This window comes from Osmerus mordax, chromosome 11, assembly GCF_038355195.1.
Source record: "Osmerus mordax isolate fOsmMor3 chromosome 11, fOsmMor3.pri, whole genome shotgun sequence".
In the NCBI taxonomy this organism is placed as follows: Eukaryota; Metazoa; Chordata; class Actinopteri; order Osmeriformes; family Osmeridae; genus Osmerus; species Osmerus mordax.
The window spans coordinates 13,215,762-13,238,352 of record NC_090060.1 but is presented as its reverse complement, the minus strand read 5'-3'; the positions used below and the strand labels follow the sequence as shown (position 1 = coordinate 13,238,352).

At 47.6% G+C, this 22,591-nt stretch overlaps 1 protein-coding gene across 2 annotated transcripts; it reads right to left on the bottom strand.

Moving 5' to 3' along the window:
* Positions 1-243: 243 nt before the first annotated feature.
* stim1a (stromal interaction molecule 1a) lies at positions 244-22,591 on the bottom strand. 2 transcript variants are annotated; one of them, XM_067246064.1, is made up of 14 exons: positions 22,478-22,591; positions 21,600-21,732; positions 18,667-18,797; positions 16,504-16,618; positions 15,151-15,262; positions 14,954-15,069; positions 11,226-11,403; positions 7,011-7,188; positions 5,705-5,872; positions 5,518-5,618; positions 5,155-5,387; positions 4,200-4,280; positions 3,437-3,500; positions 244-2,609 (listed from the first exon to the last, which is right to left on the bottom strand). In XM_067246064.1, exons 2-14 carry the CDS (start codon positions 21,718-21,720, stop codon positions 2,084-2,086), a joined length of 2,124 nt encoding a protein of 707 aa, XP_067102165.1. In that variant the 5' UTR covers positions 21,721-21,732; positions 22,478-22,591; the 3' UTR covers positions 244-2,083. The 2 variants fall into 2 exon arrangements, with proteins under 2 accessions (XP_067102165.1, XP_067102164.1); XM_067246063.1 differs by lacking the exon at positions 4,200-4,280.

The following is a 22,591-nucleotide window of genomic DNA, read 5'->3' as shown; positions in this document are numbered from 1 at the left end:
GAATGAATTCCTTAGGTAAATATTGAACTAGAAGCAGCTCCACCTTGCCGGTGCTGAGTGTGTCGTGTCGCCTGAATAATTACCTAGTATTTTTCATTGCTGAAAGTGAAATAAAAATATTGTATGATATTCACTTTTTCCTGTAGTAAATGTGTAAATGATTTATAAAATATGTAAATTAACACATGCGCTACTGCTAGCTAACCGTCTCTCGCCTAAAAAACAAGTCGTCTTTCATTCAAAATAGTTTATTGCTATCATGCAGGAGTGCCATAAAAGTTTAGAACGTCACAGAAGATGCAAAATTATTTAGTTCTTTGTACAAATATGTTTTCATAAATAGTAGCTCAAAAGGAGAAATAGAGATGAGTTGAATCGACAAAATGCTCCTGTCAATCACTTCCCCTGACCCAGAAGGTGTTCCAGTAGTTTGCATGCATCAGCGTAGTGCAGTTCACTGTGAGCGGACAGACGGACACATACACTGACAGCAGAATCCATTTACAGCTTCAACGTGCAAGAGGTACAAATGTTACTTCTTTATAAGGTACCAATAGAATTCCATATTTTCAACTGTAGGATGAGCGAAAACATTTACATTTTGTTTACATCCATACTGTCAAACCGAGTCCTCTTAAGGGGGAGATCGTGTCTATGGAGTTTGCAGCGCGGCTTTGTTTGTTTGGGGAGCGTGTCTGGTTATGGTTCTGGCCCTAGCCCATTTGTGCTCTCACAGAACCCTCAACAAATAGCAAGTAGCCTATGTGTTAAGGATCTGTAAATCGAATTTATAAAACATAATAGTATGTGCTTGTATTGTTTGTGAGTGCGGATGAACAGTGATCGTTTACGACCATAGCAAACAACCGATTGTCTACCTACTGAGGATTACAAATAGCCTACCACTGAAAACCTCAGCTAAAAAATAAGTCTGGATGAAAGGTGTCCCTTTTACCAAATATTTTAGACCTTGCAATACCCTGTCATGGATTAGAGATAAGGTCGTTCTAGTGATGCCAAAACTGCCTCCCACAGTAATTTCCTACCCAATTATAAGAGCTAATTCTGCAGCCTCTACGATAAGACTGTCAGGTCTGAATCTTTGGCTTGCTTTAATTGGCACATCGTGAGAGCTACACACCTGGACACCACACTGATTCACTCATCAGACTGCTGTGGAAAAAAAAAACTTTCCGTTAACGAATTGAAAGTAGGTCTGGTAGGCGCTATACATTACATACAAACGAATGTTAAAATATAAGGGGGGATTTCTGTCTAGTGAATCTATTGAAGATATTCCATGTGCCAGGTGATTTTTTTTGCATTGTAGTTTTCATTCATCACTGGTTGTGTGGCCATAAACGGGGTTTCAAATACAGACTTATGTGCACATTTGCAACCCAGTGTGGGCAGTTGGCCAATGTCTAGCTCAGTGTTCTGCCAGTGTAGATTCTACATATTTCATATTAGAACAACTGACTCTGGGAGGTTTAAAGTAAAGTTCAGCCCTTTCAGCCCCCCCCTTTACCATTGACTAATACTGCATGTTGTGAAACTGTCCTGTCCACCTATAATATTATAGTTAAAACAAACCCATACTGTAACAGAGATGGTTGGAATCACTGAAACTAAACAGCAGTTATTATTAAGCTTTGAGTGAACAGAAAAAGGACAAGAACCAAGCAAACACCTAAGAGCATTCGAGTATCAGTCAAACAAATGTGAAGACATGCAAAATGCTAGAGATTGAATAACAGTACAACAAATATCCACCCTGGAGTCGCATTTCCCTTTGAGATTGGCATCCTTTCCTGCAGAATAAATAGTGCTTTTTACATTCCATTAAACAACCCACCCATTTCCCAAATTTTCTTCATAGACCAACTAAATATAATAGTAATTAACTGGTTCATCCCACTCCATCTGAGGAAGCATCTACAAACGCCACATAAAGGCAACAATTTGTGCCATCATTTGAGACCAGTAAATAAACCAACATAAAAAACAATAATACTCTTTCAAAAACAAAACGGGGAGTACAGTCACACAGTTCCGGCAGCTCTTTAGTAGTTCATAGTCCTTATTATTTCTTTTGCTTTTTGAAGATCTTGAAGGTGTGTTTCTTACGGCTGGCTGCGGAGTCTGTCTCTTCTCCCGTGGAGCCGCTGTCGTCCTCCAGGGGGCTCTTCTTGGAGGAGAGCTGGGGGATGCGGCTGCTGCCCTTGGCCCCGGACCCCCCGGCTACCCCAGCCTGGCCTCCCGTCGGGGAGGGCGTGTCGGGGTCAGTGGAGTTAGGGCTAAGGGAACGTGAGGACTCGGACAGACTGACGTTGATCTCTCCCATGCTGGCTGACTTCTCTATGCTGTACACCTTCTTCATGAGGATGGGGCTGTCTGGGGCCGCGTCTGCCGGGGATTCTTCCTCTGGGATGCGATTCCCTCCGTTGGGGGTGAGGGCATGCAGGGACAGGGGGTCGTCTGAGCGGCCTGGGGGGCCGTGAAGCAGGGATGTGGGCTTCACTGGGTGGCCCTTGGTGCTGTAGGCCGACAGGCGCTCCCCCATTAGGGAGAGAGACAGGGAGGAGTCGGAGTCAGAGCGATTGAGCTCCCTGCCGGCAGACAGAGGACAGACATATATAGAGAGTCATTACCTCGGTAACAAAAACTGAAATCTTGCATGCTTGTACTTTATGTCTGAAAAGCTCAAGAGTTTGGCCTCGAGCAAAATGTTGAAATCCACACTTATTAGTACTGCAGGCAAGAAGGGAAGGAGGGTTGGAAACAGTGAGTACTATAAAAAGTGAATAAAGACATTGTTATGAATTAAACAAACAAAATGTATGAGTAGCATGTCCAGTGGAACATATTTGTATTAAATCCCTTAATGCAGCTATGGACCAGCAGAGATGGGGATGAACGTTTGTGTGGAGAGGAAGCTCATGCACATGCAAGGAATGTGGAGAGCAGAGAGCTGAAGAGAGCTGAGGAGAAGAGAGAGCAGAGAGGAGGAGAGAGCAGAGAGGAGGAGAGTAGAGAGGAGGAGAGAGCAGAGAGTAGAGGGGAGGGGCGAGCAGATGGGTACCCGAAGCTGCCACCCAGTCTGGAGCGCCCTCTGGTGGCGTCTGAACAGGCAGAGTCTGAGATGGTGTCCATGGGCTGGAAGTAGGAGGAGGGGAGGACATGGGAGGAGTGGGAGCTTCCCAGGGAGCTGGGCAGACAGGAGGAAGAGCAGGAGAGGGAGGAGAGGGACTGAGGAGGTGTGGAGGAGGCGCAGAATATGGCGGGGTGCGAGACAGCCGAGGAGAGGGGGGGCAGACAGAAGTTCTCAAACTGTCCAAATGATTGGCTGGGTGACTGGTACTGGGAGGTCCTAGACCTGGAAGGGTAAGGGGTACCCTCCCCTTGGTGCCCTCCCAACAGACAACCCTCCACCAACCTCTGGGAGCCCATAGCCAGCTGGGGGTCCATGTGGCGTTGACGGAGGGACATCATACTGGGAGCTGTGGGCACAAGAGAATACGGTTAGAGACCATATGCTCTCAAATGACCGAAACACATTCAGTGTTGGACAACAGTGACACAAGACTGGGAGGGTAGGAGACTCAGGTGTTGGATCAAGGTCAACACGCAGGTCTTTGGGCCCAATGAGCTCCCAGTCCCTGTTTCTCAGTGAAGGTGTGACTTAACACATGCTTCAGTTAAGCTCTAAGACAACCAGGGCAGAATAAAGGAGGGGTGGCAATGCCTTTGATTAGAGCTCAAAGCACACTGCAGGCTTGGGTCTGACAAAGAACAGCTTGGTATGAAAGAATAAAAAAAAAAAAAGTGTGACATTTAATTGTATATAACCATAACCTTTCTAAATGAGTCACTGTCTCAGTGCTGAGAGACACAGGAACAGGAAAGCCATGGTGTACTTGTGAGGGAGAGGGTGCTAAGGGGGTAGCTGGAGGGAGGAGCAGGGAGAGACAGATCAGTCAGAGGTGTAAGCCATTTCCAAGAGAGGCAGGGAAAGAGTGGCAGGCTTGCATCAACACAGCATGGTCAGCTGTCCATTTAAAGACCTGTCCCATGACAAACAAGTTTAGGTTCTCTAAGCAGCTCTGACTGGAGTGACTTTGGGAGAGGGGGGTGGGGTGGGGGGAGACGGAAAGGGGAGTCCAAGTTCAAAAAGAGGGGGGCAGGAGTAACAAGCCAACCGGAGTGTTTCCACATGGCCCGGCAGTGTGGCCCCATGGACCAGAGGTCACTGGCTCGACGTTCCATCAGCCAGGAGGCGTCTGGAGTCAGCGGTGGAGAATAGAGGGGAGTGTTATTCATGTGGATTCAAAGACTTACTGAAGACTGTAGTGGCAGAGGAAGGCTGTATTGCTTCCTGTGCAGTTAGTCAGCACTTTTCTTGTCTGTCAAGGTATCTTTCAATCACAAGTCAAACACTAGGCTATGTCAGGAAAAAGAATACAGTTCTTTAAATTATATTCTTGCCCTTGCAAAATTGTCTTATCTTAAGCAGTGTTATGAAAGCAACAGATGTAGGCTGCTGCATTTAAAGTAAAAAAACATAGAAAAGTTAAACACATTAACTTTTCCTGTAAAATAAATATAGATTTCAGCTAGGGCAATGCAAGGCAATGTTCTTAATAGTTTTGGCTTAGTTTAATGCTTCTTACATACACAACATTGCAATGGACATACATACTGGGGCACAATTGCTAAAAAATACATCAGCACAAAGATTTGGTGTCATCAAGTATGTATTTCTTTCTTCAAAAGCTCAATATCCACAGCATGGCATGATGAACAGTTTTCACAGGATTTTCAAGCGCCATCTTTAGTCGAAGCAATTCAGATTTCCAACATGGAATAAACACCCAGTCAGCCCAATCAACATGTACAAAAGAAACATGGAAAATTACATTTCATGTATTACAGATGTCCAACACTCATTCTCAATCACAGACACGCTACCCTGAAGCCCTTACATTAGGGTGGGGGGGGGTTGGGGGTTGTGGACGAATCCAAAGAATCATAGATACGTGGCAGATCCTGAATTCTCACAAGGATTTCTGGCCCTCCCCGTAAGGCTCCTGGGGAGTTTAGGGAGTCGTTTGCCAAGCCCCAACGCGTGGCCCCCAGAATCAGACGAGCCCTTACATTGCAGAGTTCCAGGTGTCATCATGTCCTCATCCATGTCCTCCATGTCCTCTGACATCATGAAGTGCTGGGGCGTGGCCCGGCCCCCCATGAAGCTGGCGTCGAGGTTCAGGGAGGAGGCCAGCGAGGGCAGCCCAGGGTTGTGGACCACGGTGAAGCCCGTCAGGATCTCGATCTGCTGCCAGCGATGCAGCCTCTCCCTCAGAGCTGCTGTCACCTCCCCCAGCGCCTGTCTAGGGAGGAAGGAGACACAGACATGAGGACGTGTCTGCGAGCCAGGGGGGGGGACAGTTATGAGGACGTCTGGACATGGACGGGCAGGGACGGCTGTGTGGGGGGGGGTCTACGTATGAAACGACCTACTTTGCCGCCAGGATTTTGTGGTCCACGTCATCCAGGGAGGAGCTGTGTGCCACGTGGAACGTTCCAAACAGGGTGTTCCTTTTCTTCTTGATCTTCTCGGCCTGTTACAGAGGACAACACATTGGTCCCCACGACGTCCCTACAACTGTGCAAGTGTGTGTGTGTGTTTCCCTGACTGCTGCCTTACCCCCTCCTTGGCCACCAGCAGCTGTTTCTCAGCGTTCTGCTTCTTGATGTTGTAATACTGGACCTCCACCTCGTGGGTGAGCTGCAGCCACTTCTGGAGGGCGTCTGGTGGAGACCAGCTGCTCCGCGACTCCAGCTCCTTCTCCGCCTTCTTCAGAGCCATGCGCACCTGCAGCACACGCACGGCCCAGGGGTCAACAGTAGGAGATCACCAACGTGCCACTTCCTGGATGTGCCAACGTACCACTTCCTGTATGCACCAACGTACCACTTCCTGTATGTGCCAACGTACCACTTCCTGTATGTACCAACGTACCACTTCCTGTATGTACCAACGTACCACTTCCTGTATGACTCTTGTGAAATGGGCCCAACAAAGCCTGTACTTAATGAGGGAAAACTAGAAGGGGAATGTTGTGCGTGCTGTTATGTACCAATACCACAATAGCAGGGCTCCAGAGACAAGGAGAATTATGTCATGGACATTGGTGACTGAAGAGCTCCCTTTGTCTCTAGGCAAGCTTGTCCTGGAGACCTTCAGGGGCCCTCTATCTCCCTGCCAGGCCTTCACAGAGCCTGTTCCATGTGACCAGTGTGTGAACCATGTGACCAGAGTGTGAACCATGTGACCAGAGTGTGGGCGAAAGATAACAAACCCCACCCCCTGGCCGGCAGGGCACACACCGCATGGCTGACCTCCGCTGGGAGCCGCACACAACACAGCAGGCTTTGGCACAAACCCCTGCACTGCTCTCACTGCACAAACAAAACCTCAAATCATGGCTTGGGTTAGGAAACTGTGACGATAAACAGGAAGATAACCATAATTGCCACGCAAAGGAAAGTCATGTGAAACTAATTTGCGGTAATGCCAACTGACAACAGGTTACAGTGTTCATGTAGTGGTGGAATGGGCCCGTTTCCTCCAATACACTGAGCTTCACAACGACTACAAGCTAACCGTTTCATCTCGCCGCCTCCTATCTGTGGCCCTGTCTTCAGGATCGAAACCAGATAACCAGTGAGTCTTCCTGTGTTCTGCTGTCAGCTGACCCTGGCAGCTCTTCCTGCTAACTCCCCAGCGGGCAGAGCTAAGTGGGAGGCCTCCTACTGAAGCAGAATGTGTCAGAAAGGAAAAACCGAGGCTCTCCTGCTGACCCTTTCCCACATCACAATCACTCTGGCTCGCTCTTCTAATGCCAAGATGTTTGACTGCAGTCCCAGACGGCTGTCCTTCACCACCCTCACGGGCTGTAGTTTCCCTGCTCCAGCCCGCCCACACACACGGGGGTGTGTGCCTCCTGTACCTGGTCCAGTTCTTCCTCCGCGTATTTCTGCCGGCTCAGCTCGTTCTCTGTGCCCTCGCGGAGCCCCTTGAGGCGCTGGGCCTCCTGTTTGGCCGAGTTGATCTCATCCCTCAGCTTCTGCTCCAGGTTCACCTTCTCCACCTCCACCGTGCGGTGCTCCTCCTGGGCTATCTGCAGCCTGGGGGAGACGGAGACAGAGGGCTCCATTTGAGAAGACAGTGCCTGAGGTATTGATGAATGAATGCCTTTTATTGTCATTGCACATAACAAAATGTAATTGCACTGTCCTGGTGGTGACATATAGTATGACAGGACAAAATAGTAAAACATGAATTAAGACATAAAAAAGAGACCTAGGCAACATGAACACAGTAATAAAAAATATATATAAATAAGTAAATAAATCTTGGTTAGAGCTGATTCACCATACAGTGTCCCATACAGTCTCCTCATATTAGCCATGAATCGATCCTGAAGAGGGTTGGCACTGAGGTAAATGAGGGACTGGTGCCGGTCATCTTCAATACTGACGACAATGGCTCGTTGGCCTCTAGTCAGCTGCTTGAGCCTAATAAAAGTGACATCGTAGAGAGCAAGGCTGGGCTAAAGCAGGAATGAGAGCTTAGTGACACAGTTTCCAGACCCGCACTCACCTCGCTCCCTCCCTCTCTCCCAGGGTTGAGTTACACAGCACCAAGCAACATAAGACAACCAGAGATGCACTCTAGCGTCACCATAGAACGGCAGTCCCCAGTGTCTCCGATACTACCAGGCCTAGGTCTATATAAAGACCATAGAAGGACAAAGTTTGAAGGGCTGGCTTTGTCATGCTGCTTAGACCCCATCAAGTCACACTACTGAGAGAATTGTCAAAAGACCAGCTCATTAAAAAAGGCAAGATTTAGAATGATCTCAAAAGTGGGTTTAATCATCTAGGTGTAGTCTAGGACTTGATGCTTAAACATGAACTAGTTAAGGTAACTGTTCACTAGAATGTTTGCTTTTCCGTTGATAAAAAACGTGTTGGGGTCTAATCACTGATATTGACACACAAGTAAAATCTCCTAAACCAGACAGGTTTTTCATGAGAGAAAGTAGAGTAGAACCAATAATACCAAGCAGCAGAGCAATACCATATTCCTCCAGCAGAGAGCAGCCTAGACTCCAGTGTCTGGCCTGAGCTGGAAATGGCAAAACACAGAGGCCTTGGTGAAAGGTGATCTGGGTGGTCAGAGGATGGAAAATGTGGGCGGCAGGCCCTCCCGTTAATGCTCTCAACCTTGACCTCTGCCATTCTCCAGCCTCAGTCCCAGCAGATCTGACTGAGCTCCACCACACAGAGCCCAGCAAAGCCCAGACTGCCAGTCTCACTGCACTGCAGGGTGTGACTATGGGCTTGTCTACAGGACAATGACTTCAGAGGCTCGCTGTTGCAACAGCTTGCGCTTCCAGGCCTTATACAACTGACATTGTTGCATGGCCTATTATCAAGACGTTTATGGTCTGCATTGGTCTGTCAATAAACGCCATAATTAGGCTTAATGTGATGGAAAGCAGCATGGTTACATTTGCATTGCAGATTCCCCACGATAGCAGCCCTGTACCCTGTTACGTGGTCCTGTACAGACTCACTGACCAAACTGAGAGGGTGAAGCAGAGCTGCAGATGATGTGTTAAGTGTCGATGCTTAACACCAGCTGCCATAGTAAAAGACACCCAGGAAACAGTGTGGGACCCCTCCCCCTGGCCTGCTCCAGAGGGCAGCAGCGAGAACAGGGGTCGGTGCTGGGCTGCAGGCCACTCGATCTGCTTGAAGGGCTGGACGGACTGCACCTGGCAGCAAGGATCAGCACGGACACACGGTTAGAGGACATGTCTCCTCTCTATCCCAGCTCCACTCAGAGGACATGTCTCCTCTCTGCCCCAGCTCCACTAAGAGGACATGTCTCCTCTCTGACCCAGCTCCACTCAGAGGACATGTCTCCTCTCTGCCCCAGCTCCACTAAGAGGACATGTCTCCTCTCTGACCCAGCTCCACTCAGAGGACATGTCTCCTCTCTGCCCCAGCTCCACTCAGAGGACATGTCTCCTCTCTGCCCCACCTCCACTCAGAGGACATGTCTCCTCTCTGACCCAGCTCCACTCAGAGGACATGTCTCCTCTCTGCCCCAGCTCCACTCAGAGGACATGTCTCCTCTCTGTCCCAGCTCCACTCAGAGGACATGTCTCCTCTCTGTCCCAGCTCCACTCAGAGGACATGTCTCACAATCAGTAGCACAAGTTGTACTTTATCAGAACCCTTTTATCATATAATTCATGGTCATTTTCCTAGTATTATGGTCAGGTTTATTTTTGTGTTTTTTTTTCATAAGACCAGCCTGGTGGATACAGGATGACTGTCTTGCCTTTAAATTGTGTGAATTATTTTGTATAACACTTGATTTTATTGTCTTCTGTAATTCTTCCATTATCCTTGAATTCCTCTGACCATCATGCCTCAATAGAGACTTTGCACCAAATCATTTCTGTGTCAGATCTTTTTTCTTTTATCCCATTTCTTGTCTGGTGTTACTCTCTCTCTCTCTACTTGGCTGACTGACAAAAGCGTCTAGATTCCAGATCCTGTCCTTTACAGAAAGCACACAGATGGATTATTTTTTCTTTCAAAGATGGCTGGTCTCTGCCCTCCTCTCACAGGCTGCCATAACCCGAGCTCTGCCCACCCTGCATGTCCCAAGTCTGCCCCCACCCCTCCTCCCCCTTACTCATGGGAGTATTCAACTCCAGAAGTAGGTCGTTGCACCATGACAATACAGAGCATTGAGCTAGTTCGTAGTAGAAACCTTATCATGCTGTGGTAAACTATTGCCAGACATTAGCTGTACAAACATAAGTAAAACAACTGCTAGATTTCCTCTTTCAAATCAATACACACCTCGCATTATTCAGCTTTAAAAAGGAAATACAGCTCAATAAATGCTAAAGAAGTGTAATGGATGGTACCAGTAGAGCAGTTCTACCTGCCATGATGGGAATATTCCCCTCAGCACAGCTGATATTTAAGCCCAGCTGACACACCATGGCATGAGGTATGGCTGTGAGGGTTCACAATGGAAGCGAGCAGACAGAAACGGCACTCCTAAACCCTGTAACAGCTGTCTGAGGACATGATCTACAAGGTGTCCGTCTAAGCTGGAGGATGTCAGCCATCATGTGAAGCTGTCCCAAGGCTGCACTCACTCAAGGAACACGCACAAACTGGGAACACGCAGCCTTGCCCTCTGCCCGACTGACCTCCGGGGCAAAGGCCACGTCTATCGGCCCCTCCCGGCAGCCTACGTCAAGGATGGCGACCAGTCATATTACAGTAGGGAAGGAGTCTGTCCCTGGGTAAAGGATATAATATACTGTGTGTGTGTGTGTGTGTGTGTGTGTGAGGAAGGAATCTGTCTCCATGTTGCTAAGGTGAGAGAGCATGGTCTCCAGGGTTAACTGCAGTGTGAGGGCAGGAAGGCAGACAGGGGCCCAGCCAGGCTTACTGTCAGGGGGGTGGCAGGGTTGTAGGTTGCCAGCCCTGTCCCCTGTGCACTGGATGGGGTCTGACAGGCTGTGTTCGCTGAGACATACTTTCCACTCGCACGCTCCCCCCCTAATGCTGATCTCACAAGCAGACTCGCGCATTCTCTCTCGCATACACACGCATGCGTGCCGACACATACAGGCAGCTGTGAGGTACTACACGGCTAAGGGACGATAGGCAGGGCTCCGAGAGGGGACCAGGGTCAAAGGTTGACGAGGACACAGGGGATCGAGAGATGCCTACTTCACCGGGAGTGAAGAAAAAAAAAGCTCTGACGCAACACCCAAGTTATCAAGTTACTTAATGACCCTGATGTTCGAGAAAAACCAGCCGCTTTTGCAAATCGTGACTTGTCACGGACTGGAAGTCGGTGACTACCAAGTGAGTCACAGCCCAGCTCTCACATGAGCCACACACCCACTTCCTCCTTCTGAGGATCCGGCTTCCAATGTCACATGACAAGAGATGGAAAGAAGATCAAAAGGAGAGACTTTGCAGAAGCAGCCAACACATGACACCGTAAACATGTTAAGAGCACGCCATTAGCTTCTCTTCTCTGGACAGAGACTGGAGGGACTCACAAGGTCACCCCGTAGAGACATCAGGTGTCGGTGGACACCGTGGAAATCACTCACTTCTGTTGCATGTCGTGCAGGCTCTGCTCCGCCCTCTGAAGACCCTCCAGGTCACCCATCATCTTCTTCATGTGGTCCTTCGAGTAGCGGTTCTGGATGTAGGCAAACCAGCAGCCACCTACTCCAATCACTATGGATACCACCAGCATAAAGTCCTTCAGGTGGTGGTGTCTGTTCACTAGTAGAGGGAGAGAGGGAGAGAGAGAAAGAAACACAAGTTGAAAATCTGTGAAGAAGTGGCCCTGAGACATCAATAAAACAAATAGGACCCTTAATCATTTCAACTATTGACCATGTCACATTCCATCGCGATGCACCAAGTCTTTGTGAAAATGCTCTGAAAGTAAGCCGTCTGTAGTCCCCTTTGTGCATCCCAGGCCAGGTTCATCCTTAAAGGGGGACGAACGGGGGATTGGTGTGTGAAGGACCCTCTCCTAAAACACCCAGCTAAAACCAGATTAACACCATCTATTTCCGTCTGGTAACGGAGCCTTAACAACAACATGGGAGAGAACACAGGTCGCTGGCACCCAAGATGACATTGACATGTGGAGACGCCGAGGTGCGAACATCCTCAGTCAAAATGTCACTGTCTTGAAGGAGCCTGAACTATTACATTCCACACATGTACAGACAGGTAGGCTGCCTGCAACAAAGCTCTGGGGCAAGATGTCCGCCATGTGTAAGCAGCACTAGGAGACGGAAGTACAGCGCTCTCACCTAACCCAACACCAAAAAAGAGGAAGTTTTGTCATCTAGTTTTAGATGGCTGAGCGGTTAGGGAATCGGGCTATTAATCAGAATGTTGCCGATTCCTGGCCGTGCAAAATTACGTTGTGTTCTTGGGCAAGGCACTTCACCCTACTTGCCTTGGGGGAATGTCCCTTTACTTACTGTAAGTCGATCTGGATAAGAGTGTCTGCTAAATGACTAAATGTAAATGTAGTTTGAACAGGATTGGCCCTTTAAAACAGGCTGACAGGGCAAGCCAGCTCACAAACATGTGGGACAAGCCTTTTCACTAATCCCTGCAGGCTATTACTAACTAGATCAAACCCCTTACTTACCCCTGGCATCTCAAAAACAAGCATCCCCTTCAATGTCACTGCCTTTCCCCATAGGCTGCTGGGACCATCATTAGGCTGGAAATGACATCAGTCAAGGGCTCTGGGTGTACCCATGTAACCTTGCTACAGTGCAGAGACAACTCAGCCAGCCAGGGTCAGTGAAGCTTTAAAGCCAGCCAGCCAGCCAGCCAAGACCAGTGGAGCTTTACAGCAAGCCAGCCAGCCAGCCAAGACCAGTGGAACTTCACAGTCAGGCAGCCAAGACCAGTGGAGCTTTACAGCCAGCCAGCCAGCCAAGACCAGTGGAACTTCACAGTCAGGCAGCCAAGACCAGTGGAGCTTTACAGCCAGCCAAGACCAGTGGAGCTCCACAGTCAGGCAGCCAAGACCAGTGGAGCTTTACAGCCAGCCAGCCAGCCAGCCAAGACCAGTGGAACTTCACAGTCAGGCAGCTCCACAGCCAGTCAGGCAGCCAGCCAAGACCAGTGAAGCTCTGGTCAGGCAACTAGGACCAGTGGAGCTTCACAGCCAAGACATCCAGCCAGGCATCCAGGGTCAGTGGAGTTTAGAATGACAGTAATGGTCATTCATCATTGGGATAGCTGTATGAGCGCTACAGCTCAGTAGTTATATAAATAGGTGTGTAATCTAGAGAGTCCACAGAACAGTGGGAACGGAAGCAGTCACCCACCTGCATACTCCAGAGCAGATCAGAGTACACAATGGAGTAATGACCAGGGTTTATTTTTTTATTTTTTTACTAATGTGTATTAGCTATTCCATAAATCAGTCTTTTCTGTAACACAGACAATGTTCCATTCGCTTGTTCTTAAAATGCTGCATTGCAGAATCTTTGGAATTTTGCAGAGACCTGCTTAACTGAATCTAACTGTTTAACTAACCATTAGACAGGAAAGAACTTGGCCAAACTGTGTCTTCTCAGTTACAGCTGAGGTGAAATGGCTCCACTTTGGTAAAAGTGTCAACCACTAAGTGTCCATTTGTGAGACTTAGCCCATTTACATAACACCATTGTGAAAGGTGTCCTGAAACGATGCTGACTAGGCCAGACTGGGTGTGTTTCCGACAAGCCCCCTCTGGGTCTGTGTGTGTCGAGGCCAGCCTGTGTAGGTGTGTGTGTGTGTGTGTGTGTATCTCCACAGGCCCTTCATGGCTTCTCTACTGGAGCTGTCAGGTCCAGGCGGCCCCCTCTGGTCTCCCCTCCAGCTGGGACGCTTCACCAAACACACCCACACACACACTGACACATGCCAGGCACAGACCACAGCGAACACACAGACCTCCTGCAAACTTGCTTTGAAACTGGATTTATTTATTTTTATACCCTTTCTCTAAAATGTCCAACCATCTTAGCCTGCTTTATAACTGTTTCCTGTCCTTTCATCAGTGCTTTTTCATTTGTATATTCTCCTCTTTGTAGGCATCTGCTCACATGTAGAGAGAATCCAGCGATGGTACTAGCACTAGAGGCATGTTCTATAGAGAGCCTACAGAGATAGTACTCGAGGCATGTACTATGGAGAGAATCACAGAGATAGCACTAGTACTAGAGGCATTTACATAGGATGGATGCTGTGGGGCGGAGCTACAGGTTTAGAGGGACATTACATTTACATTTAGTAATTTAGCAGACGCTCTTATCCAGAGCGACTTACAGTAAGGGACAGTCGAACTGTCTTATATTCTCTGCACCCTGTATTGGGGGGAAAAGGAAGAGGATTTTTTTATTTATTTTTATAATTTGCCTCAGTGCGCCAGAGAGCTGTGCTTGGAATACAGAGCAGCTCAGGGACACCTCCTCTCTCTTCCCCTTTTCCTCTTCTCCTCCTCTCTTCCCCATTTCCTCTCGTCCTCTCTCCCCCACCACCTGTCTTCCTCTCTACCCGACCTCCTCTCTTGCCCTACTCCTTTCTCCCCCCACCTCCTCTCTCTTTCTCTCTTCCCCACCACCTCTTACCTCTTCCTCCCTTTCCCTCCTCCTCTCTCCCCCACCTTCTTTTTCCTGGATGTACTATGCTGTTTACTATGCAGCAGCTGAATGAACCACTCGAAATAAACACCGATTGTCAGAGTAGTCTGCATCAGAGAGGGTTAGTGCAGTTAGGTAAACTAGCTCACAGACCCTTTAGAGCAGGAAATAAAAGATGACTTTCTGGAAAAAAACTGGTTGAGTGAGGGAACGTTATAAAAACAAGAAGTTCTGGCTATCCTTCTCTGACATCATAACCAAAAACAATAACAATACACGTGCCTTATTTGCTACCGTTGACAGACTAACAAACCCTCCGGTGTCAGTAACGGCTACGCTCCAATCCACCTCGGCATAATTCAAAATATGAGACAAGCAGTCGGTGCTTCCACACCAACCACAGGATATGTGTTTTCCCCATCTTTAAATTACATCCATTCAAATATCATGACATAATTGAAGACTTATTGCTTTTGAACAGTTTTTAGTGTTTTATTGAATGTGCGAATCTTGTTTTCTTTTGCATTATATTTTGATGCATTGAATGGTTTTATGTGAATCACTTTCAATTGCCTTGTTCTTGAAATGTGCTATACAAATAGACTTGACTACCCAACCTTAAAAAAAAAAAAAAAAACACTGGACGGTATTTAGAAGACGCAATGACTTACTCAGTGGTGCACCAAACAGAACGGTATCCAAGGATTTGAGCTGTAACTTCTGGACGTGGCTACGATCCAGTATCTTCAGAACTGACAGAGTGAGAGTGGTGTTCTTCACGGCCAGTCTGAGGGAACAGACAGCGACATGACGGTTATTGGCGGTTTACAGGGAAGGTGCTGATCGCCAGCCTCCTCCTGTCACTTACCGGGGCATGGCACTGCCGTTGAAGTGGTACTTGCGGAAGGCGTCGACATACTGAGGCAGCTCCACGTAGGTGATCAGCCACACCACCACCTCATCCACTGTCCAGTTGTACACTGCAAGACACGGATACACACTTTAAAATACAGTGGAACACAAACTCTTCTCAGGTGAAGCTCACCTGTGGGGTTTGAAATATAGACAGGAAATAAAGATAAAGAGCAAAGGCTTCCTGGGTATGAAGAACAAATGCCTTATATAACAGACAAAACATGTCTCTGACTCAGCCACCTATTTCCTCCAAGGCCTGACCTTTGGGCCAGATGAATGCTAGGGCTAGGCCTGGAGCCGGAATTAGGACTGGGGCTGGGGCTAGGCCAAGGCTCCATGTGGAACCCACAGGGATTCAGTCACAACCTTCCCTAGGTTGCCAACACTCACATAGACATGTGTCATCTCCAGTTACAGCTCCAATAACATAACACCAGACCTCTAGCAAACACATCTGGGATTCTCTTCAATATTTCAGGGGCAGGTCGGATCACGTAGGAGCTATCCTCTATCACAACACACATGTGAACGTAAACACTCTCTAAAGACGGGGCCAGGGAGATCCGCTCCAGGCTCCTTCTGGAAGGGATTCAACAATGTGGGCTGTAGTAGTGAGCTACTTGCTGCAGGTCCAGCTCAGACCCAGTTTTCTGCCTCCAAAACCTCCTCTGAGGCCTGACGAGGAGCTGCAATGCAGCGGCAACCAGACAGCAAGCGGGGGGGGGGGGAGTGGGAGGAATGGAGAGGAGAGACGTGTGAAAATCCACAAGTAGTGTATGATAATGGACGTTAGAGAAGTCAGCAGGACAAAGGGAGGAAGGAGCAGGTGAGAGGTGAAGTGCCTGTGTGTGTGTGTGTGTGTATGTGTTATCTGTGTCAGGATGCCGTGCCGACAGGTTCTCTGATACCCCACTGCCTGCACGGGCTGGCTAAATGGTGAGCACTTTGCTTGACAATGCTAACATGCTCTGCTCCTGGGGCTGGTGGACTGAACTCTACCCTGCCCTAGCCTCAAAGTCTTGAGAGTTCATTACATTTCACTGATTATGGTGAGAATAGTAAACAATGCAAAATGCAGCCTTTGGTACAGCCCTTGGTAAGATATTCTGTGGATGGTAATGAGGATAACAAAAAGAAAACATTGTTTCCTCGCACGTGATGTCAAGCTTTAGAAAGACACAGAGTGAACAGAATGAGATTCACATGGTCTGTTTCTGAGACTCATTTATGCAAATAGTCTGCCTGGGGATAGGCAGCTTGGTGCTGTTGTTGCGAAGTAGTGATCAAACTGCAGCAATGTTCCTACCTGCTGAACCCTTCCATGCGTTCCAAAGGTCCTCCACGCTTATGAACTGGTCATCACCATGGAAACTGTTGTGCTTGCCTTTGGGGTCATGGTAGTTGAGGTCTTCCCTGAGGAACTACAGGGTACCATGGAGAAGGAAGACAGAGTTACACTAAACCTAACACTGATGGAAATTAGGGTACACAGAGGAGTCATTAATCCAGATTCCTAATCCGGTTATCTTTTTTGGGGATATACTATGCAAAGCATTCTTTAGGTAACATACTTTAGGAGCTACACATGCCTTTGGCCTGGATTGCATCACTTATTGTGCTCCCTGGAATCAAAGCATTCATGGACAAGTGGGTTTAAATAAACACTGGCACACACTTGAAGTTGGACTGATGGAATGCGGAATCCTTTTGGATACATTTCGTTTTTTATGGTGAGTATCCAGAGAACTCAAACAGCCTGGCAAGCAGACCTCGTGTTACTAAATAAGGACATGTCGTCAGGTACATCAGAGACAAGTGTAGTTGTCGGAACTGACAGCGGAAAAATTAAGTCTTGGGAGGGGGGGGGGGGCTGTTCTGCTTCAGCCCCAGAAGAGGGGAACAGCATTCCAAACACCAGCTCCAACTGATGTGGAGATAATACCCATGTGATTGTGTAGACAACATCTTTCACTGAATGCAGTTTCACAAAAAGTCAGACCACACTCCCACGAACACAACAAAAAGACAAACAGCCCGCTTTCATGACAACGGTGTACCCCTTACAGCACTTGGCAATCCATCAATCGCGCATGCATTCCGCTGCCACGGCCTCAGTACGAAGCACAGGTCATGTCATAGCCTCTCCAAGCCTGTTCTGTTGAGCAACACTCCAGTAATAGGGCTTAGCTGACATGAAATCTGTCCATGTTGTATCCTCAGCCCCCATGCTGTTCCCACAGAGGGTGAGAAACTTGGCTCCAGTGAGACACACACCCCCACAAAGTGCAGCTCATGCTCCAGCAAACCAAATTGATGAAGGAGCACCACCACCATGAACGATGTGGTTTCATTGTTCAGAGTGTTCTTGATGTCTATGGCTTTCATGACAGAGCTTGAGGAGGGGGGGTGGGGGTGCAAGTGATCAAGTTTATTCCTAGCATTGCGGTCTCATAAACTGCTTGTGCGGTTTATATTTTTAACAAGAGATCTTTCTCAAACGTATATTTTATGTTTTAAATCACCCTGCAGAGCTGTGCTAGTGCTCAGACCTCTCCCATGTTTTCCCTCATCTACTGTTGGCTGAGAGCCAGACCAGACCACTAGCTCTGCCTGCTGCTCTGCGCTTTGCTTTCAGGGATGTCGACCTACTTGCCAAGTTCCTCCTCCAAAACCACAGGGAGCTGCAGAAAAGAGGAAGGCCGTCCCAGACTGACTACTCCGCATGAGGTAACTGGGGAAACCTCCACAGGCCACCCTGAGAGGGCTGGCTGCGGGGCCGCAGTGTGAGAGGGCTGGCTGCGGCTCTGCAGTGTGAGAGGGCTGGCTGCAGGTATGCAGTGTGAGAGGGCCGGCTGCAGGGCTGCAGTGTGAGAGGGCTGGCTGCAGGGCTGCAGTGTGAGAGGGCTGGCTGCAGGGCTGCAGTGTGAGAGCGCTGGCTGCAGGTATGCACTGTGAGAGGGCGGGCTGCAGGTCTGCAGTGTGAGAGGGCAGGCTGCAGGGCCGCAGTGTGAGAGGGCTGGCGGCAGGGCTGCAGTGTGAGAGGGCTGGCTGCAGTCCATCCGCAGACCACAGGTTATATCTTACCAGAGATGAGCCTGCAGACAGGAATGCCTGTGGCCAGACTACCAGGGGAGGCCCAGGACACTATCTAAGAAGAGGAACACAATCTCTATACTTCCAATAGAAGAATCCCAAATAATGTTGTGATTGAACAAATCCATTTAACAAATCCAGTGCTGCATGTATAGCAAAACCTCGGTGGACAACTTACATCTAAAAGCCCAGTGTGGTTTCAATGGTAAAGGAGGCACAAATCCACCACTTATACCATTAGCATGATAATATCCTTAAAGGTCCGCACTAAACTAATCCTGTTATCTTTAACTTATCCTGGATAAGTCACGGCTGACCAGACACGATTACCGCTGCCTTCCTGGAAGCCTTGTCTGTGTGAGAAGTAGATACTGACCACGTCTGTCTCTGCCACATCCACGTTCCCGTTGGCGTCATCGTCCATCTGCTTGTGGATGCTGCGGATGGCCTCGAAGCTCAGGATGGCGTTCTCGTCCTGGCACAGCTGCTCATCGATACGACAGAGTTCTGGAGGAGAGATGGAGACATGCCTGCTGTGTTACAGTCTGCATAGAAGGGCCGGCTCAACATCAATCTTGCAAATGCAAGATGCAATAAGCAAATTAAATAAGGCGTCCATGATTATAAACTAATAGGCCAAGACACTGCGCCACAACAACCACATGACACGGAATGTGCAGTCTAAAAGACCCCTCACACACTCCAAGTTCTCAGCCAATAAGAGTTTCACATAAGGGTTGTCTATACTGAGCATGACACAGTGGAAGCACCACACAAAGGAGTGACAATGCTCCTACTGAGCACCGAAACAGTGTCCTCATGCTGCAGCAGAGGCAGCCTCAACAAGTCACAAAGGCTTGTCATTAACGAATGGGAAGTACCTCAAATCGGCAATACGGAGGTAAATAGCATGAATTGCACATATTTGATTTAGAAAACCCAGACTACAGGGCTGAGGGTACCTCTGTTCTCACACGTCAGTTTGCCGAGTCATGTCGTAATTCTGCGGACTTCACACATCCGGCTGAGACCAGTTCCTGCACACTAGCATGCCCTGATCCTCCCTGCCTGTAATATGAACACTTTCATCTCTGACAACCAATGCTGATATCAAGAGCCATACAATTCCACAAAATGCTGAAAACAATCAGTAGAGGGCATTTGGCCTAAATTACAGAAGCACTACTAGTTCAGGCTAACCAGCTGGCAATTATGGGTCCATACAACTATGAGCACACTCTCTGGCTATCATTGTACTGCATGGGAAGTTATAATAATGTCATCCTCTTGAGAAAAAACAGCTGTAATGCCTTGTTTGTTCTAGTCCCTGCAAATCTATAGGATGACTCAGCAGCCAGCACTACGTAGCACAGGGCAGGCAGTAGCTGACCTCATGACTACAGAACATAGGCCTGCACCCAGGTCAGACCCCTGCATTCTTTCACATGACACCCCAGTGCTCGATACCATGAACTAGTGGGCTATTGAGGGTAGGCCTACATGATCAACGGAAAACAAGTCACGTTCACCCTCACTGTGGACAGTCTACACAAAGGCAAATAGGAAGAAACTCCATCAAATATTAGGCCAACATTTAGTTAACAGCATAGTTAAGGCACCTGACCCACATTTGATTAAATGGAAGGGAAAAACAAATGTAAAAAAATAATCTAAATCAGGGGGACTATGGGTGAACCCTGGCACAATTTCAGAGATGATAAAGGGTGAGTGTTGTGTACAGGACAGGTTCTGCATTTTTGTCATTGAGTACATTTAGTAAGTACCAGTAAGTCTACATTCCAGGTGTGTGGTGCTCATGCATCCAAAGGTGGATGAAAGCAAACATTACAGCTTGCCACCTGTGGATCTCCCATGAATCCCACCCACCTGTCCTCATTTGCTAAGCAAAATTCCTGGGACTCTAGAGATTAGATATTAGCCTACCTTTTACAATAGCCATGTTAGTTATGTAAGCCAGTCTCCGTGAGCGTGTAAGAGGAGCATGCACTCTGAGCTGTTCCACTTCATTGCCGGTGTAATTACCATTCCCTGCCCTCATTCCAGCAGGACAAACAAAGCTTCTTGGTCTGATGTCTGTACAGAACCCCCTGCTGGCCCCAGTCTCTTCAGACAGATAGGCTATCACATGTTAGCTGTAAACCTGGCTTTCAATGAGCCCAAAAACTAGGGATCAACTATTTATTTATTGTTCCCCACCATTGTGAAACCTTTTCCTTCATATATGATGTTTTGTGTCTGGGACAGTCTGCTGTTTGGTTTTGATGGTGGGTTGTTTTCAAATGTTCCGTGTACATTCCATAATAAAATGGTGATGATTTCACATAACTACATTTCACTTCATACAGCTCCCATAATGATTGGATATGAAATATCGATTCCCAGCCGTGCCAAATGATGTTGTGTCCTCGGGCAAGGCACTTCACCCTACTTGCCTCAGGGGAATGTCCCTGTACTTACTGTAAGTCGCTCTGGATAAGAGCGTCTGCTAAATGACTAAATGTAAATAGCAACTCAGGTTGTAGAAAGTTCTTGAAAGTCGTGGTTTATAACCTGGCAGCTTTGTTTAACAGCAATAGACTTGTGTCAACAGGCCCCTTTAACAGGAAGTCAAGCAACACAAGATAAATTACAAAAAACAACCTGAACACCAACACTTGATGTTTACTTAAAATCACGTGTTCTGTACAGTCACTGGATTAAATAACCATGACTGACTACGAGGTAAACTAAATAGGACTGTCAGAGTTAAGCAATAAAGACCACAGGCTCTGTCAGTAAAAGTGTGTCTAACTTGGAAAGGAACATCAATTGTCTTGTTGATTATTTGATTCAACAAGACCTCCAATTCATTCAGGTGGTATCGAGCTCTTACATAACCATTCCGTTTTTATCCATCGGCTTACTCTAGACTTGCATGGCTCCATGGCCACTATGCCTCTATCCTGCACAGTGCGGTAATGTCTTCTGAAAAGCACTTTAGTTGCAATAAACACAATAAACAACACAGAACATGCACACCCATTCCTGACTAGGTGCCATGATCTGGTGGGGAACAGTGAGCATACTGTATGCATACCCTGACTATTCTCGGCATGGCTACATTTAGAGCCATCACAGTCTAAATTCAGACCCAGTACACAAGGTCCTACAGCATGTAGAGTACTAGAACATGTTACAACGTGACAGTTAAAAGCACATACCTAGTAAAGGTGAATGACTTCCCTTGGAAGCGACAACCCAACAAGAGTGGAAGGAAATATATCAAACTATACTTCATTATTTACTCACCTGACACCCCATTGTCAACATGCTGGAAGTCAGTGTTTCCTTGACTTGGTTTGTCTGTCCAGCTCTCTCCCACGATACATAAGCATACAATCCACAAGGGGACCAATTTGCTGAAATCCATAACGGATGTTTGCTACGGACAAAAGGAGAAGAGCTTCATTAATACCATTTGATAGCTGGCTAACAACATGATGCATGGACATAAAGCGAGCAAAAAAAAATATGTGGGCGGGGGCAGTGGCGCGTTTGTACAGTATTAAGGCCCCAGACATAGCTAGCTTGTAGCTAGCTACCTAGCAAACTAGTTTAGTATTACAAGCCGGTTTAGCTAGCCCGTAGTGTATGTTAGCATTCAATATTAGGATACCTAACAAACTGCAAGTTCACTCAAACGAATAGTTATTCTGGAACGCATATTTCCCAAAAGAGATAACTAGCTAGATACTGTAGTCTAGACACACAAAAAAGTGACAACTGTCTGAGCTTGTATGTACAGTACTGTCCGGGCCTGAATCGGTTAACTAGCTCTAGCTAGCTAGATAGGCTTTCCTCCAGCTATCCATCTGGTATTTAGCCATGTTATACCTGCTGTAGATATACATAACATGATTTACGTCTGTACATGTGTCCCATTAATTCCTGCCAAGCTAAGCATTTTGTCTTCACTTCAGTTGCTAATTAATATCCATGGAGAATTCCCAACGAAATCATCGCAGGCGAGTCGCTCATTCTGCCAACCAGGCAGCGATAACACAGCTAGTCAGAACACGGACTGCAAGCTAGTGCTAAATAGTTAGCAAGCTAATTTAGCGTGCTGCAGCTAAAAAGTAAGAAATCTGACGTATTATATACAAGTCTGTACCAAATAAAGGGTTTACCTTATCATAAGTCTAAACTGCAGAGAGTGGTTTTCAGCTATGTGTTAACATTGCAGCGCACGCCGATGCTTGGTCCCCCATAGAGAACGCGCGTCACCTTCTTTACTGTGTGAG

What these genes read in the sequence shown, in the direction of transcription:
- stim1a (XM_067246064.1), bottom strand. Translation starts at nt 21,720, where the DNA reads ATGGATTTCAGCAAATTGGTCCCCTTGTGGATTGTATGCTTATGTATC. An exon ending in CTGCACGACATGCAACAGAA is followed by an intron (nt 7,189 to 11,225) that starts GTGAGTGATTTC and finishes CGTCTCCCCCAG; the next exon opens with GCTGCAGATAGCCCAGGAGG. An exon ending in CACAAAATCCTGGCGGCAAA is followed by an intron (nt 5,388 to 5,517) that starts GTAGGTCGTTTC and finishes CTTCCTCCCTAG; the next exon opens with ACAGGCGCTGGGGGAGGTGA.